The following is a 16,881-nucleotide window of genomic DNA, read 5'->3' on the forward strand; positions in this document are numbered from 1 at the left end:
TCTTTGATGTAGCTGGAATTTAAGGCCAGTGGTGCCCTCCACGCTCCCCTCTCTTGGCTTAAATACCTGCTTTTGACTCTTGGAGTCATCATTACTGAGCCGAGCGCATTAATAAGACTGAGACCCCTCTGAAGGTCTCAAGACACAGCTGATTCTGAGAAAGATCTGAATCTTTTTCAAGTTTTACTCCAACCTCTCTAAGAGGATGCTATAATTCAGACCTCTCTGTATGAATGATAAACGGATGCTGCCGGGAGCAGTCAGAAAGTCCATGTTGGAGCCATCCTCAACGAGACTTGGCAAGGAGGCTAGACCACAAATCTTCAGATAAAACAGATATATTTGTGGGAAGGTTTCTATATCTCCAAACAAGCCAGGATCAGGCACTTATCATATAATCTCACCCTATTTTTAAAATATTTTTCCCCATCTACTTCTTCACTTGACTTTCTATTAAAAGTTTTCAGGGGGAAAGCTTCATCTCAAAGTCTCTCTCTGTACTAAAAGAAGTTGTGGCCACTTCCAGTGTTGCCGTTAAGCCTTTAACATCTGCATGTTTTATCTTGTAGCAAGAGAAGGAGCTTTGCAAGAACGTACAGCTCGTTGCTATGAGCTTTTATATTAGCGTATGATTTCCAGACCAGGAACAGCAGCAATGTCAGCGATTGAAATGCAGTTGCTTCATCCTGAGTGTAGGACCGGGGAGAAGCAATGCAGAGGAAGAACTGCTTTTAAGAGAAGGGAAATTGGTTCTATGGGACCTGAGCAGGCCAGTTCACTTTGGGAGGATGAAAACTTGCAGTCAGTCTGGATGGATTGCACCCAGACCTGCTTTTTTGATAGAAGACAAGCTCAGAGCAGCCTGTTATCATCATTTAGTGGTTGTTATTGCCATTTTCCCTATTAAAAACCTTGTCTATGCATAGGTTAGCTGGCACATGGCTTACTTAGGTCAGGCAAAACCACACTACACTCCTTAGGATTTGAATTCTGCTTAAACCCTCTCTCAAGTGATGCTTTGAACTAGACCCAACTGCCTTCATACCCTTAAACCAGTATCATACAGTAAAAATAACAAGTAATTATGGTCCCAAGTGCCAGGCATTAATATTTTACATTAGCAGGATGATGGTGCAAATAATGCAGTTTTACTTGTTGACACTTACTCAGTCCGGCTGCCTGTGAGCAAGGAGATATGGAAATAAATTGCCCTAAAGAAAATAATACTTGTATGTTTTTATAACTCGTTTTCGCTGAACTACTGCCCTTTGCAGCCCTTGGACATGAGGCTGGAGACCATGATGACTCAAAAGCCAGGTTTGCCCCAAGTCAGTAACTGCAGCTATCTGCAGCTCCTCGCTTTATCTTTGTTTAATGGCTTGCTGAGTACAGGTGGAAGAGGAGAGTTCAAACTGCTTTGCTGATCACAGGATTTGAATTTCAAAGAGCTGCCAGGGCTATGGTTCTTGTTCAAACCCGAGTGGCTCCAAACTCAAAGTAAGTCTCGGAGGGATGAGGGTGTTGCGCTTGCAAACCTCCTCCTTTCTTCTTGGGGAAGATTGAAGGCAGCTTTCAGTAGCATGGCTCGCTGGAGTGTGTTGCTTCGAGGGCGATGGTTTTAGCCATAATGAGCCCGCATCTTGCGGGTGACAGCGGTGGTCCTCGACACAGAGAGATCCTCGAATACGACCTGCGAGACTCTTTCTGTGGGCTCTCTTTGGTTTTTCTGCTTGTTATGCTTCTCTGAGCTCCGGGAGCCTGCATGAAAGTAAAACCCACACTGCAGTCTGTCTCAGCTTATGAGAAATAAATCCAGGCACAACAGTAGTTTGGGCTAAACCTCTCTTTGCAGAGAAGAAAACACCCTGGTGAGGCTTCCTGGCAGCTAGTAGCCCTCATTATAAGCATTTTGTACCTATTTTTGCACAGTTATAAAAGCAAATGGAAAGAACTTCTTTGCAGCATGGGGATAGCAAATGGGTAGCAATAGCCAGTATCCCTTTGGGTGTTTTTCTCCCCCTCTTTCTAGGCAACTTTTGCAAGCTGGTCTCCCTCACCAATACGGGTAGGATTGAAAGCAATAGAGAAATTAAAGGCAGGAAGTTAGAAAACAGTTGTAAATCTGTGGGTCGGCTGCTCCTGGCCATATCGGCCCATTTTGGCATGGGAGGAGGCCAGGAGGACCCCAAGAGCTGGTGGCTTTTCCTACTCCCATTGGCCAAGTATTGCCACCAGCCCATCAGCAGGAGGGGGAGCAGATGCTCACAGGGTTAAACCTCTCGCGAAAACCGCTCCTTGAAGAGTGCCGTGCTTAAAGAAATGGGGAAAACCTGGTTTTGTTCTGTCTTATAAGCACACACACCTCTCCTGCCTACTTGTCCTGGTACCCAGGACACTACTTCAGGCACTACTTCAGGCTTTTCTTTCCAGGGGAAAAATGTAAAGATTCAAGCTTGTTTACAAAGAGAAGAGATGACTCAGTATATAATAAACCCACTTTTATTCTGTGGAGAACAGAAAATGACTTTCATTAAACTTTTTTTTTTTTCATTGTGTGAGCAGAAGAAAAAAGAAGCTTTTTTCCTTTGTAGCTGTAGCATTTGATCTCTAATTTAACTTGACGGGAAGAGAAATCCCTGTTAGACTGCAGAGCCTTATTAGCATTTTGTCGAATGGCACCAACTAGCTGAGCGCTGCCTTCAAGAGCCAAGAAATACATTCATTCAAGGCGCTGAAAGAGCCATCTCTCTGGTGTGCCCTGGGAATAGGGTGGATTAGTCACCTGTAATTAAATCAGTGAAGCATGAATGAGCCTGATCATTCCTGGGCTTGTGAAAGCAAGGATGCTTCCAATACATGGATGTACACATCTGTAACTGCCGTATGCCTCTAAAACGGGGCTAAAAGGAGTTACACACCCACTTTTCTTTTTTTATATGGTGCCTTCAACTTCCTATTTAGGGTCCTAGAAAGCAGAAAATAATCAGGGCTTTCAATGCTGGTGTTGCAAAGCAGCATTGGAGATGCAGGGCAAGGCTGGAGGGGAGATGCGTTGATGGGCTGGAGATGTCGAGGTTTGTTCGGCTACATGTCTCATCCTCTCCTTTTCTTCTTTTTGCAGTTTTCTTGCTGCGGTGGTGATGAGTACCGGGACTGGGAGGTTAACCAGTACCACTCCTGCAACGGCAGTGGGCCGCTGGCATGTGGGGTGCCCTACACGTGCTGTATCAGGAAGGTAAGGCAGCCGAGGCACCGAAAGTGCCTTTATTTCCGTCAATATTTCAGCAAAGCCCCCTCTTCCAACTGGTTATTACTGCATATTTCTGCACTGTAGGGTTTCTTGTAAGCCGCATTGCCATCTTGCAAAGCGGTTTGCTATGGCATCAGCGTGAGACGCTAAAGAAACTAAAAATTATATATATGGGCTACACTGTATTTTAGTAGAGACTGCTGTTTTAATGTAGAATAAATATGAAAGCACTGCACTATTAGTTGCATTTTTATCATGCCGAGGTGTTGTTAGAAATGCCAAGTTCCTGTTTTTCAACCTAATGTGTGATATAAAATGGTTTGGAGGGTCGTCTTGCAAAGAAATAGCAGAATCTTAAAAGGACTTGGCTGCATGTCAGCATGGATCCGAGTGAGCTGTTGTCCTCTGCTTTCCTGTCCAAGAGGACGCGTTTCTCAGCTGGCCGCTGCGGGGTTTAGTAGTATAGGGGGATCAAGTTTGCTGGTGTCTGCTCCTAATTAGGAGGTTTTTGAGGGTTTTGCTGAAAATGGGGCTGGGAGAAATATTTGGATAAAGAGCCACTCTTGTGCAATGGAATAAGAAAAGTCTTGTGAGCAACTGCCCTTGCAAGGCTGCATTTCTGACACGCTGCGAGTTGGGTCAAACAGAGATGGAGAGAGGGAGGAGTGGATTTGCAGAGCCATTAGGGTCTCCTGTGCTGATTTTCAGAGCTGGAAATCAAGACACCCCCCACCAAGGAGTGCTTTTCTGCTGAGACTAAGCTAAGTGCTCTGACACCATCTTGTTTAATATAACTGTCCACCTTGTTGCAATCAATCTAACACATGCTGTGGATAAAATGCCAGGAGCTGGGCCAAGGCAGGGGAAAAAAAGTGCAAATATCCCTGGTTGCTGTGGCCAGAAATGCTATAAATGTTGTGAAAAAGGATTTTCTAAGGGTAATCCTGGTAGCCAAACCTCCTCGAGGTTCAGAGCATCAGGAGTATCAGCGTTGCCTCTGAACCCTGGCCGTGCCCCAGGCTTTACTAATTGCACAAGGAAAATAGATCATCAATCTTGTATTGTTGTTGGATTTTTAATGGAAAAAGGGAAATCTGACGTGTTTTAATTATCAGTGGAAGTCTGACATGCAAATCAGCTGCAAAAATAATTGTCATCTCTAATCAGGGCATTGATTAAGAATCCTAAAGCTCCTGAAGATGGAATTAGAAATTCATGTGTTGTCCTTTTGTATTACAAGTGAGGATGTGTTAGAGAGAGTCAAGTGCGTTTTTCAGTATTTTTACACTCCCCACGGTTTTGGTTGACAATTTGGCAAACAAAAGACCTCAGTGCAGCAGGCAGTATTGGAGAGAAAGAAATCACAGGTGATTAATATAGTAGGGTAAGAAATAAGGCAACTTTCTGGCTTCCCATTGCAATGAGCTGGGTCTGGAGGATGCTCTAGCGAAGGACTGGAGCAGCCAGCCCCTGGGAGGGAAAGTCCACAGTAAATCCTCTACATTTTTTTCAAGAATTAAAAGTCCACGAATATGGTTCTGACAGCCAGAGCGGTTTTATGGGAAGCGAGACCTCACCAAATGCATCTAAATCTCCATGAGAAATGAAACCTGTTCCTGGGGAGAACAGTAACCAGGTAGATAGATGTAGCCTTATTCTTCAGAGTTGTGATTTTTGGCACTGCAGGGCACTTTTGGTTAAGAAATCAGCCCGACGCAATATTAATTATTAATTAAGAGAGCCAGCTCCCTTGGGAGTTTTTTGCTGTCTGCGACATAAAACAATCTAATAAAAATTCAGTTTAAACAACAGAGCGAATCCCCCCCAATAATTGCATTTACCATAAGGTCCAGCATGTCTGTTCGTAGCTATTTGCTGAAATTGCAAAGTCGTCGTGGGGTTTTTCCTTGCGGGCTGAGAAGGTGGGAGAAGGACCTCTGCGCCTCAGGATGAAGAAGGTACCTGTGTGTGGTACTCTGGACATACTTGGTTGGGTCTTAGCGACGTGCAAGCCCTGCTGAAAACTCTTTCCGCCAAAATATGTTACTTGAGGACTGAAGAGAAGATCTTGCGTTGGCCCTGCAGCTGGAAGGATAAACAGGGACCACCTGGATACGTGTATGAATTCTTCTGCATTGAGTAGAGATGAACACGATGGTCTCTCCACTGTGAATAACCTTTTTATCAACCAGTTACCTATCCACTGGTTTGTAGGGCAAGGAATCCTTCTCTTCTTGTGTGCTGCTTCTCTATTTGTGTCTTCGTGAATGAAAGATGGAGAGCAAAGCATCCTTTTGTCTTAGAGGACCTTTGAGATTTAAGAGGTACCAGAAAAGGTCATTTGGAAACGTAATGTGGAAAGAACGAAAGATGCTGTTAGAAGCGAGCTTGTCGAAAGGAAGCAGCATGAAACACGGATTAGGGGGTTGATTGAAATGTGTTTTCAACTTGTCATTAAATACAGCCATAAAACCACCCTGTTTGCCAAGACAAGACTTTTTCTGTTACAAGACCCTCCAAGAGCTTTGTGTTGCATCCCTGGGGCATCTTCCAAGGCAGGCTGAGTTGCAGTAATGAGAGCAGACATCCTCCAAAAATGCTCTGGCTATTTTGAAGAGTCTCATCTCTGAGGTTGTAGACCTTAAAGTCTTCCCAGGAAGAAGGAATGGGCAAATACGCGCCTGCCTGAGGGTGTGAAACTGGATCCTCATCTCTAAGTGCTTTTCTAAATGGTTTTCCAAGGCACTTGTGCCTTCTCCTGGGAAGCTGCAGTGTAGCTGTGCCTCTGCCAAGCACAGTGTCTCCGAACCCTTTGTGAAGTGTCACCGCTGACATCTGGCACTGATTTGGGGGAGAAAAGCAGCTGGTTAAATAAAAAGTGCAAGGATTGCAGTCTTCTGCCATTGGTGGGTTTTATACGTCTGTGTGTTGCTCTTTTGTGACCCCTGAAGGCATCAGAATGCATTCTGAAAGAATAAAGGCTTCTATCTGGTTTTATGTTAGAAATTTCAATTCAGCTCTGACCTTCTTTTCCATGCAAGACCTTGACAAAAGTCGATCAAGGCTAAAACCTCACTTTTCTACCTTCCACCCTTCTCCCAAATACAAGGTGTTGAGGGAATTACTCAAAGAGACGGGCAGGACTGGAGATGATTGAGAAACCCTTGGTTATTTAACGCAAGAAGGAAGAAAAGGGGTGATGAATCTGTGCCGTAGCCAGATGTGTTCAAACGACAAGCCCAATAGAAAGCAACGGTGTTTCACTGGCAAGGGTCCTGCGATGTCCACAAAGTGACTCTGAAAAGCAAGGACAACTGAAAGCTTTCAAGAAAAATGGTTCATTTTTTTAAATGTAAACCAAATAGATGGATCCTTGGTCACGTACAGGTGCCTTTATAGCACTATAGGCGACAGCATTTACCTTAGGGGGAATTTGCAGTGCTCTTATGCTGAAGGTTTCCCATTTCATGGTCCCAACCCTGGATGAGATCTCTCTCTCAGCAATGCTGATGGGTGCTTTGCTGCTGATCTCCAGATTTCCCCGCAAGTCTTTCATATGCACAGGGGCTAATTAGTGTCCTTAACTATGCCCAGTTTGTAAACAGTGTCTTGAAATGGTGAGAGATGGGATTTTTGATGGCACTGTGAGTAATGTGGTAGGTACAGAAGCTCTTGGTAGGGTAGCGCTGGAATAATTTCCCTGCCAATTACAGAAGGTACAAGTTGCAGCTTTATGGATACAGTCTGTCTGGAGGTGCACATTTCTTTTATGCTGTGTCTTGCTGGAAAGCATAATTTACATCTAAATGTGCACATTTCTCTTTTTCATCTCTGGCCTCTGAAGCACGGGATGTTTTTGTTTTGTTGTCCAGGAGCTTTTACTGGTTTTCAAAGCTATCTTTCTGAAAGCATAATAATTTCAGCATGTTATTATTCTATGGGCACAAGGCCCCTTTAGAAACACACAGTGTTATGGAAGCTGCTGTTTGATCCATGAAACAAGCCCCCAAAAAACCCATCAGAAGATCAATCCTGAGAGGTGCAAAGTACCCAACTAGCTCAGGATGTGCTGGAGCTACTCTCCAGCTTTGGTTTTTTTGGGATGAGCAAGAATCAGTTTTGTAACCCAAAATGTAGCACTTTCCATCCTGACAGAAGCAGAGGGATTAGATTTTATTTTATAAAGGTCCTGAATAGCAGCGTTTGGCCAGGATTTCGCTCATTAGCTGTAGCTCTTGAAACAATTTTGTTGACCAACAAAGATCTAAGCTTTGGGGATGTCTAAAATCCTTACGTTTCTCCTCAAAGTGGTGGAAGACTTTGGGGAAATTCCCCCGTGATTTCTGGAGAGCCCAATACATTTAATCCCTGTGAAATTCCCTTTATTATGGAGAAACAGGACTGAAGGTGTTAGAAAAGGTGGCTGGAATTAAACAAGGAGAAAAATCAAGGGAGGGTTTTGAAAGAGCTGCTTTGCTAAAAGCTCATGTGACGTGGAGGTGGTCCCAGCTCAAATCGCTGGAAAAGCATTGAGAGGACCTGAGCATGCTCCAAAACAGCGGAAACCAGAGAGAAGGGTAGTTTTAAAAAAAAAAAAAAAATCAAAAAATCCAACTACTTATTGCCAACGTGCATGGTTTCAGCACTGCATTTGGACAAAAAGGAGCCCGTGGTAGCAAAGCAAGGTTTGAGGGTAGCTGCTTGCCTTGTGCTATGCTGAATGGTCGAGGCAACTGGGTGAGCTCTTCTATTTCTTATTTTTTGTTCTTATTTCTTGTATTTCCCCTTTTGCTTCCTCTGAGCTAAGTCTGTTCACCAATTCTCTGTTCACAGGTCCCTGGAGAAGTCATTAACACCCTGTGTGGATACAGGACGCTCGATAAAGAGGTAACACTGGCTTTTTCCTTTGTACATATGAGACGTGCTTCTCCTTCCCCAACCCCCCTAAAATGAGACAGTTATTGGCAGGTAAGCTCTTTCCCCACCAAGGATGGCTGTTACTGCAGCTGTGTACAAATTCATCTTTATCACTTTTCCCTGGCATCTCAGGGTGTTACTCAGGCTCACCGAGCACGGGCAGGCTCGTGACATGTTTGGGTAGTCCCTGCAGGCTTTGGCATGGTCCTTCTGGATCAGCCCCGGGAAATGCTGATCCTGAGTTGTGTTTTCAGGCTTGGTGGTAGGAGAGAAGCTGATTTTGAGGCCTTCGGGGGTGACTGTGGGACTGTATTGCAGCAGAGAGCTGCGGTATCTCCGTGCATATGGTCCGTAGCTCCCAGGGACAGTTTTTTGGCAAGAAAATCCCCGGGAAAGATGCAGTCCAAGAAATCAATTCCCAAACACTTCTCGTGCCACTCCTTTGGCTTGTAAGAAGGAGCAAATGCAAGAAATGACATCTCCCCCCAACCCCAACGTCTCAATGAAAACCGTGATGCTTCTCTCCGCTCTTCTTCCAGCGCCTGGAGCTGCTCAACGTTATCCACGTGCGAGGCTGCATCCATGCCGTCGGGCTCTGGCTCAAAGACAACTTCGAGGCCACTTTGGGCATTGTTTGCTCCCTGCTGCTTCCACAGGTACATGGCAGATCCGGTCAGCATCTTCTCGGCTTCTTTCACTGTGCTGGAGGAGGAGAATAATTCATTTTTAGTTTGGTTTTTTTCCCCTCCATTTACATCTGAGATTTGCGCCTTGGGCAGCAAACGTCACAGCGCTTTCTAGAGCACCCTTAGCAAAATTAACGGTTTATGACTGCGGTGCTGGCTGTCTTGTAACGCACTCCTGAAATCTAATTATTGATCAAGTAATAGCATCTAAAAGCAAGGCATGCATATGTGAGCACAGCAAATCCTTTTATATTTGTTTTTATGGCTCTCTTCAAACAGAGCATAAATATTAACCAAAATAAACCATAATCGTAAATTTAGCAGAGTTTGCCATGCCTCATGAAATCCAGTTCCCAGTAATGATGCCTGAGGATCCAAGCAACTTTCCAGCACAGGTAATTAAGCTCTTCATCACAGATGCTCGATATGGAGAGAAATCTTGTGTTGCAGCTGGGGCTGTCCCTTTGCAACGCTGTTGGCACTGTGCTAGCAAGGAAGTGAATACCTCTCTTAAATCTTTCCAGAATTATTTCTGACAAAACTTTGATGATTTAGTGTTGATTTGATCCTTTTTTTGATTCCTTTCGAGGCTCACAAGTGAAAGCTTTCTTTTTATCTCATTGTATGAAATGTTGGGTTTGCCGCTGGAGGTATTTGGTGATGCTTTCCAGATACCGGGTTTTATCTAAATGGGAATGAAATTATTTTATTTTTTTATGTGTTTCCACTTGCAGTGAAAGGTAGAATAGTGGCTGAATAAAGCAGAAGCTGCTGGGGAAATATGTGGTGCGTTGAGCTAATTTTTCAAAGGATGGACTTTCCCCTTGAGCTCTCAGATGGTCCAAATGAAAAACCAAGACAGGGGAGCAGTTTGTGCCCAATCCACATTTCTAAAGCGCTTTCTCCAAAGCATGCAAATGAGCAGTGGACTTCTGCTGTGCTACCACTAGGAAATGCAATGGGCACAGAAATGGGGTGACAAAGTGCCGTAATAGAGGCGACCACTTCCATCTGCCTTGCAGGATGTTGAGAGCACATTACAGGAGCCGCCTGTTGCGTTACCCATTAACCTGCCAACGTGATGCTCTTAATTGGGAAAGATGGGGAGAAAAACCAGAGATGGCAATAAGGATTGCTGAGCCTTGATGAATATCAAGTGCTTTTGAGCAAGCATTGTGATTTTTCTGTCGTGCCGTTAAATGCTCTTCAGATGAAGAACCTTGTTCTTCCCATCTGCTCACAATTTCAAGGTTTTAAATGTAAATCGGATTTGATTCTGTCAAGTTTTGGAGGGAATTAAGTTATAAATGGCCATCTGCGTTGCCAGGAGCTGTCAGCCCAGAAACAGCTTCATCCCCAGCAGCTGCCAGTAGAAAGCTGGGGTGAGAATATTGTCCTTGAATTGCCGATCCAAGGGGGAAGGGGTTGGCATTGTTGACGTGGGGAGTTGACAGTGCCTTGAGCTTTGGGAAGAGTGAACGTATCGACCTGTCCCATCTTTGGCCTTTGGGTATTTGTCATGTCCTGCATGGGACACGTGCCTCTCCATGGAGCTGCAAACCACCTTGGTGGAAGACTTGCAGGATGCTGGGGAGAAGGTTGGGATGGTGATCCATGTCCCGAGTCCAGCTTTGGGTTTTGCCCAATTTCCCTCAAAGTGTTGCTCTTCCTTAGGCTCAAACTTCAGCCTCATCTGTGATGGTGAGCAGCTCGAGGGCTCAAAGGTTGGGGATTTGAGCTCGGCTGATGTTCATCATCTGAGCGCCCGAGATTTGTGCTTGGATTTGGGGTAAGCAGCCAGCTCTTCTTGTGCAGAAAGAAGGACCCAAGAAAAGTTTGGCTGACGTAGAGCGCCCACGGAGAGTGGGCAATTACTGTTCTCAGTGTTGTCTTTCCATCATGCTCAGGTGTGGGAAACCATCGAATTTTGACTTTCCATCATGTGGGAAGTTACTGAATTTTTAAGTTTTCTCTGCTTTTCCCCAAATATCTGTGAGAGGCCAAGGCCACAGGGCAGGCTGCTTGGCTTTGCTTTCTCAGGGGTGCGGGTATCTAATTGGGTTTGGGAAAAGCTGTAAATCTGCTGGGTCCTGTTGGGTGTTGAACTGATCGAACGAGTGAGGAGGCAGGGAAAAATCCTGCCCAGGTATGTCACTGCGCAGCAGCCAGCCTCTCCCCTGGCCGGTGCAGGGCAGAGGGAGTTTGTAATTTTATGATCGCTCTTAAATCATGAATGTCTACGCCTTTTTTAAGTAAGTCATCAAGCAATGGGAAAATTTGAGGAGTTGGGAAGTGGTTGTGTTCATTTGTCTTGCTTCATTCAGAGCGAAGCATAAACACACCAACTCAGTTATTTTTCTGCCTTTGCAGCGTACCTTTAATTCTTTTTTTTCTTTTTCCTATGTTTCATTCTGCAGTAAAATCCCATCTCCTTGCCCTTCTTCTCAGCCAAGCTGCAGACCGAGGCCAAACTGTGATGCATTTCATATCGCTCTCAAAGAGACGTTTTAATTTAGTTGTTGGCAGTCAGTGGCAAATTCATGTTGTGGCCTCGTACTAGTTGTGTTTAATTATGAAGCAACCCCAGATCTTTCAGCAGGTGCAGCAAAGCACGTAAATTTCTTTTCTACTGACTGCATCCCTACCTTCCCTGCCTCTAGCAAGATTATCTGAGGACTTTACAGCGTGCGTAAATTGTGGTTTTAGTTAAAATAAGCCAAATAACCTCTTGCATTGCTCTTTCCCCTTTGCCGTGCCCAGGTGCTCTTGTAGTAGCTTTTATACGGACCTCAGGAAAAGCATCTCCAACTTTTCCATTCCCGTGTCTTTACAGGGGATGTTTTCTGACGGTATTTCATCCTCCTTAGCAAAGTGAAGATGTAGCCACTGTAATAAGGTAGAAACAAGTGCATAAAAAAGCTCTTCAACCCCTTTTTCTCCATCCTAAAGAAGCAGAAAATGGCACAAGTCCAATTAAAGAGGAAAAAAATCTCTGAAAGGTCACTGCCAAGGCCTTGTATTTATCGGCTCAGCGGCACTGCTGACTCGCGGTGAATCGTTGCTATCTCCGTTTCACTTTGGTATTTCATCAATCTCCAAAGCTCTACGTTGGGAGCAGCTACAGAGTAACAGGGCATCAGTGTGGAGGTAGATGTTCCCTCCTAAGAGTATAAATCCAGAAGATCAACTATTTCAGTCGTCAAAAATGCAGCATTAGACTTGCAACAGGCATTTTGCAGGTAGGCGTCTTCATCTCTTGGTGACAGTAATGTTAAATGTTTCCTTGTGTATTTGGCTTTGTATTGCCAAAGTTCCCTTTTTCTTTGCGAGATTAATTTGTATTTTGTTTGCTTTTTAATATCTTAGTTGCTTCAGGGGCTGGAAGGCGGTATATTCTCAAGCGGCTGACGCGTGCTTAATGTAGTAGAAAAGGAGAATAAAAGGGATTTTTCCATCTGCAGTCCATGACCTCTACGAGAGCCTGGTCTATAAATATCAATTTATGGAAGGAAAAGCCAATAAAAGATAAATGCTTGCTTTTTACTTGATTAGCTCTGGGAAAGCTTGAAATGATTCAACTCTCCTGTTTAGCAGGATCCAGCTTTACAGCCGCCCAAATGGGCAAGGACCTCCAGAGCCGGGCACACGCCTGCACAGCAGCCGGTGATGTTTGCATGGAGAAGGGTTTTCTTGCAGAAAGTTTTGCTTGCAGAAGACACTCGTTGGGCTGATGGATTATTTTCTCCATGGTTAGAGTTGGTTTTGTCGGGACCGTGATACAGTGGGATGTGGTTAATCATGCTGTCACCCTGCAAGGGCTCTTGAGCATCGTTTTGTTGCTATTTTCTATCCTTGATTTTTGCCCTTGTTAAGCGAAAGCCACATTGAGCCTTACATGTTTGATTGCCCAGGAAAATGTGACTGGAAGAGCTGAGCTCCTTTCGAGTGCTCTGCAAGGGCCCAAAATGTAACTGTTCCACCCCGAATCAAGCCACTGATCGCATGCACATGCTCACATGCATACGCACACCCCTAAGGGAAAACAGCTGTGGTTTTCCAGACCTTTTTCTTGTTGTACAATAATGTGAAAATGAGCATTTGAGCCCTTTCCTTCTCTGCTTCCAAAAATGGTCCTGACTCCAAACATGTTGCTTTTTGCCAGACGTGGAAGAGATGAGCCATCAATCAATGAGCATTTCCCAGTGAGGAGGATATTGCAATTAGATCTTGGCCATATCAGCCCCATTGAGACCTATTCCTAATGCAAAACCTTTTAATCCGAAAGAACAAGTGGAGCCGCTACAAGACAGCGAGCAAAGCTGGGGCTTGGCAAGGCTGGAGCTGAGCACCAAAAAGCCTTGTAATAATCTTACGGCACCTACGTGCGAGACAGAAATACATGGCTCATGTCTAGCAGAAGGCTCTGCACTGCACCAGAACCACGGAAATTGGAGTGTAGCCTCAAATACTTGTATATACTTCCTCAAGTGCTGGAAGAGAAGGAATAATCATTAGTTGTGTTAAAGTACCCCAAACTTCCATACTAACCTGATTTTGGTCTTGTGATGTTGGTAGGAAATTGGTAATTGGGACCGATGCTGTCTTGTTTGAAATGGTTTAAAAAAGTCTTCGTTGGCTGCTGTCAGCTCCAAGGGCAAAGAGGGCTTTGGGCTTTGAGGGAGAGAACAAGTCTTGATCCCAAGAAGTGCAATATTAGGGTTTATCTGAGACAGATCGTGCTGGAGAACCAGGATGCTTCACTGCCACCACGAAAAAGAGTGGAGAACAGGCGCTGAAACCACCTGACCATGTATTTCCAATCTCTTCTGGATATCTCTTGTAATATAAAGATGATTCTTCATGCCTTGGAGTAATAGCAGTGGATGAAGTGAGGCATTTGCTATGTCAGGGGCAACAACAATTTCTGGGAACAGCAGCAGGATGGTGTCCTTGCTCAGCCAGACAGGCCAACACCCGTAGCTTAATCATGATACAGCACTCGGTTATAATTAGTGCTACTGTTCTAAGTTGGCTAGAAATAATTGCAAATTCCCGAGAAAAATAACGGGGGTTTTAATTTGCTTTTTGAGCTTTTGCTGGTTTGCATAGAGAAAACTCAAGGGTCTTCCAGTAGCAGGGACTTGCAGACATCCATGGGAACCTTCTGGGATTAAATGAGCATTTATAATTGGGGCTTAAAACAGAAAAATAATCAGACTGCCCTTGCCTGGCTGCATGTCCCCACATTGTTTTGGTGGGGCAGGGAGGTCACTTTCCCAGGGACTCATGGGGACAGGAGAAATACAAATGAGGGGTTTGATTAAGCGGCGTGGGAGGATATGAAAAGCTGCAAGTGATGAATGGGTTTTATTTCCCCGTCCTTCCAGGTGGCTCAGAAGCATCGTACAGCCCCTGGGAGTCCAAGACAAAATCCCTGAGGATTGGTGCTTTGGAGCGTGGTTTGGTTTTTTTTTTCCTCTCTGATGGACATAAATTTCCTCTAGCTGCTTGGATGGGTTGGATGGGAGAATTTATGGCTGGCCCTCGCTGACAGCAGACGTCCCACTCACCCTTTTGCTGGTTGAAAATGAAGAAGCAGAAGTTCCTACCCTAAATTGGATGGGTTTGGGGCAGACTTCAGCTGTGGCTTGCCAGGGGAGTCCCAAAGCGCTGCTGAGAGATCGAGATCAAGGTCTTCAGCTGCAAAATGCCAGTTTGGATCTGCTCAAGGCCACCAAGCTGCTACGAGGAGGAGCTGGAGAGGTGGGAAATGGCAGCAGACATCTGTCCCCCATTCTGTTTTGCTGTGCATTTAGATATTTAATTTTTTCTTAAAAAAAAAAAACAAACCAAAACCAACAAAGCAACAGGATGGTGCAATGTTGTGTGCTTAGCGTGTTAAAATATAATAATCCAGGTCTTTGTATGGCCACAGTGAATACCATTGCTTCTAACGGTTGATGCTTTGGTTTTGCAAAGTTTCCCTTCTTGATTTGTGCTCAGGGTGGCCGGGGAGCAGAGGGCGAGGTGGGCAGCGTGCCCCAGCAGGGAGGAAAACACGTGCGAAGGGAAGGATGCAGGAAGGATATGCCTGTGCAGGCCTTTGCACGTTCCTTGCTGCAGTGTCCGGATGGGAAGCAATGCAGTAATCCTCAGATAATGTCATCTGCAGGCTGCTTTTCTCCATACCTGTCACCACAGGGGATCCCCAACTTGGGTGCCACCAAATTACCAATAGCATTATCAATGCAAATTGCAAAATATAGCTAGTGCAATTGCTATTGCAATATCCTTGCAAAAATTAATTTTTTATATATATATATATATATATATATAAAAAACCCTATTGTGACTTTCCGGTGAGTCTGCATGCTTTATTGATTCCCTTGATACGCAAAGGTCTTTGGATTTATTTTATGCATGCAACTGCTCTTGCACCCTGTAAGAGCAGGTACTCAATGATCTCATACCCCTGTGAAAACCCTGTGGATTTAAACCCCCCAGCAAAACCTCAGAAAGTGGCAGACTAGAGACCTCCCGAGTTTCTGTACTTCGCTGAATGCCAGCCAGAAAGTAGAGGCAATTTTCTAACTTTAAATGACCCGCAAGCATTAACTCCCAAGCAGTTCTACCCTCACTCGCTGGTAGTTACCATCACGGGGAGGGGAAGTCAGGGAGAAAAGCAGGTTTTAAATTTTTTTAGCCTCATATTTGATACATTTTGTTAACATGCTCCTCTGCAACAACGCCTTCCTTCATATTGCAATGCAGTAAAATCAGCGCTCACGTTAGAAGCCTCTTTACTTCTGGAAAACATGGTGCCCTTGGTGCCGGGGATATTGAATGCATCTATATTCCTGACAGCTTTTTCTGTTTTCATTAAGTGAAAGAGGATATTTAGAGGCGTGCTGGAATGGAAGTTGGTTCATAACTCAGAGGAGAGTGAAGGCTGTGGGATGCAGTCTGTTGATTGAGGACTTGGGGTACTTTTATTCCATTCAAGAAATCCCCAGTTTAACTGGGATGCTGCATCTTGCGGTACCTCGGACATCGCATTGCCATCAGGAGGAGAGGAGCAGGACAGATGATGTCCCCAAACCTGCCTGGTTTTCCAGAATTGGATTCATTTGCATTAAATTTATTGTAAACACAAATCTTTCCTGAATTACTGTTTGGTTTAGGGATGAAAAAATGACGTGCTTGCCTTACAATTTGTCATTTCAAAGGGTTTTGCTTGCTTTGTCCTTTCACTGTATCAGCAGTGGGATTTTAATCTGCCCAGTGATGGCATGCTAATAGAAGTAAATAATGCTAAGGCTTAACATACATTTAAATATTATTCTAAAACTTGTTAAATCCTTAAAGGCTCTGCTGTTGAATATAGATTAGCACAATCTTATTATCCAGATCCGCATGGGAGCGGTTGCTCTGCGCTTTCCCTACGGTTCACGGAGAGACGGAGCCATCTCCAAGCATCATCCAACCAGCCTTGGCCTCCTGCATCCCTGCCTGGAGGCTTCTCCAGCTTTTGGGGACAAAAGAGGGGACAGATATGGGAGAGGAGAGCAGGAACCCAGCTGGCGTTTCCATGACAAAGTCTTTGGTTTTGTTATTTTTGCTTCGCTACCAAAAGCAAGCTCCATCCCAGGTGACCGCAAGGTCGCACAGCCCACTTTTGGTCCTGTGCACGTTCTGGGAGATCGAATGTGTCTCGCACAGTTTGAGTCGGAGATGACTGCCGTCTCTCTACGCAGGCTGAAATAATTTCGTAGAGTATTTGGGAAGGAGTTGCCTGCTGAGACGGATACATAATATGCAGCGCAGCAGTGAATATTTTGAGGGCAGCGGGGAGCTGTGGAGATACATACACAGAAGTTACCTGGGCTGTAAGATAACCTGATTTCAGGTCGTTTGGATAACGAAAGGGATGCTGAGATTGTTGCAGACTTCAGTTTTTCTTCCAGCATCTGCAGTCATCTTTCCCAGCAAAGAACCCTAATGGCACAAATCCAGCATTTCTGCAATTCC

At 44.8% G+C, this 16,881-nt stretch overlaps 1 protein-coding gene across 3 annotated transcripts in view; it reads left to right on the forward strand.

The window, feature by feature from the left end:
• Positions 1–16,881, forward strand: part of LOC128150492 (tetraspanin-15-like) — a 90,141-nt gene that overhangs the window by 71,154 nt on the left and 2,106 nt on the right. For 2 of the 3 annotated variants that reach the window (XM_052806712.1, XM_052806711.1), the window contains exons 5-7: positions 3,122–3,235; positions 8,084–8,137; positions 8,707–8,823. In XM_052806712.1, coding sequence (XP_052662672.1) covers positions 3,122–3,235; positions 8,084–8,137; positions 8,707–8,823 — 285 coding nt within the window. Of the gene's footprint in view, positions 1–3,121; positions 3,236–8,083; positions 8,138–8,706; positions 8,824–14,357; positions 14,605–16,881 lie in introns of those variants that run through there. The other variant, XM_052806713.1, reaches the window with a different exon arrangement.

The sequence above is a fragment of the Harpia harpyja genome, chromosome 13 (genome assembly GCF_026419915.1).
Source record: "Harpia harpyja isolate bHarHar1 chromosome 13, bHarHar1 primary haplotype, whole genome shotgun sequence".
NCBI lineage: Eukaryota > Metazoa > Chordata > Aves > Accipitriformes > Accipitridae > Harpia > Harpia harpyja.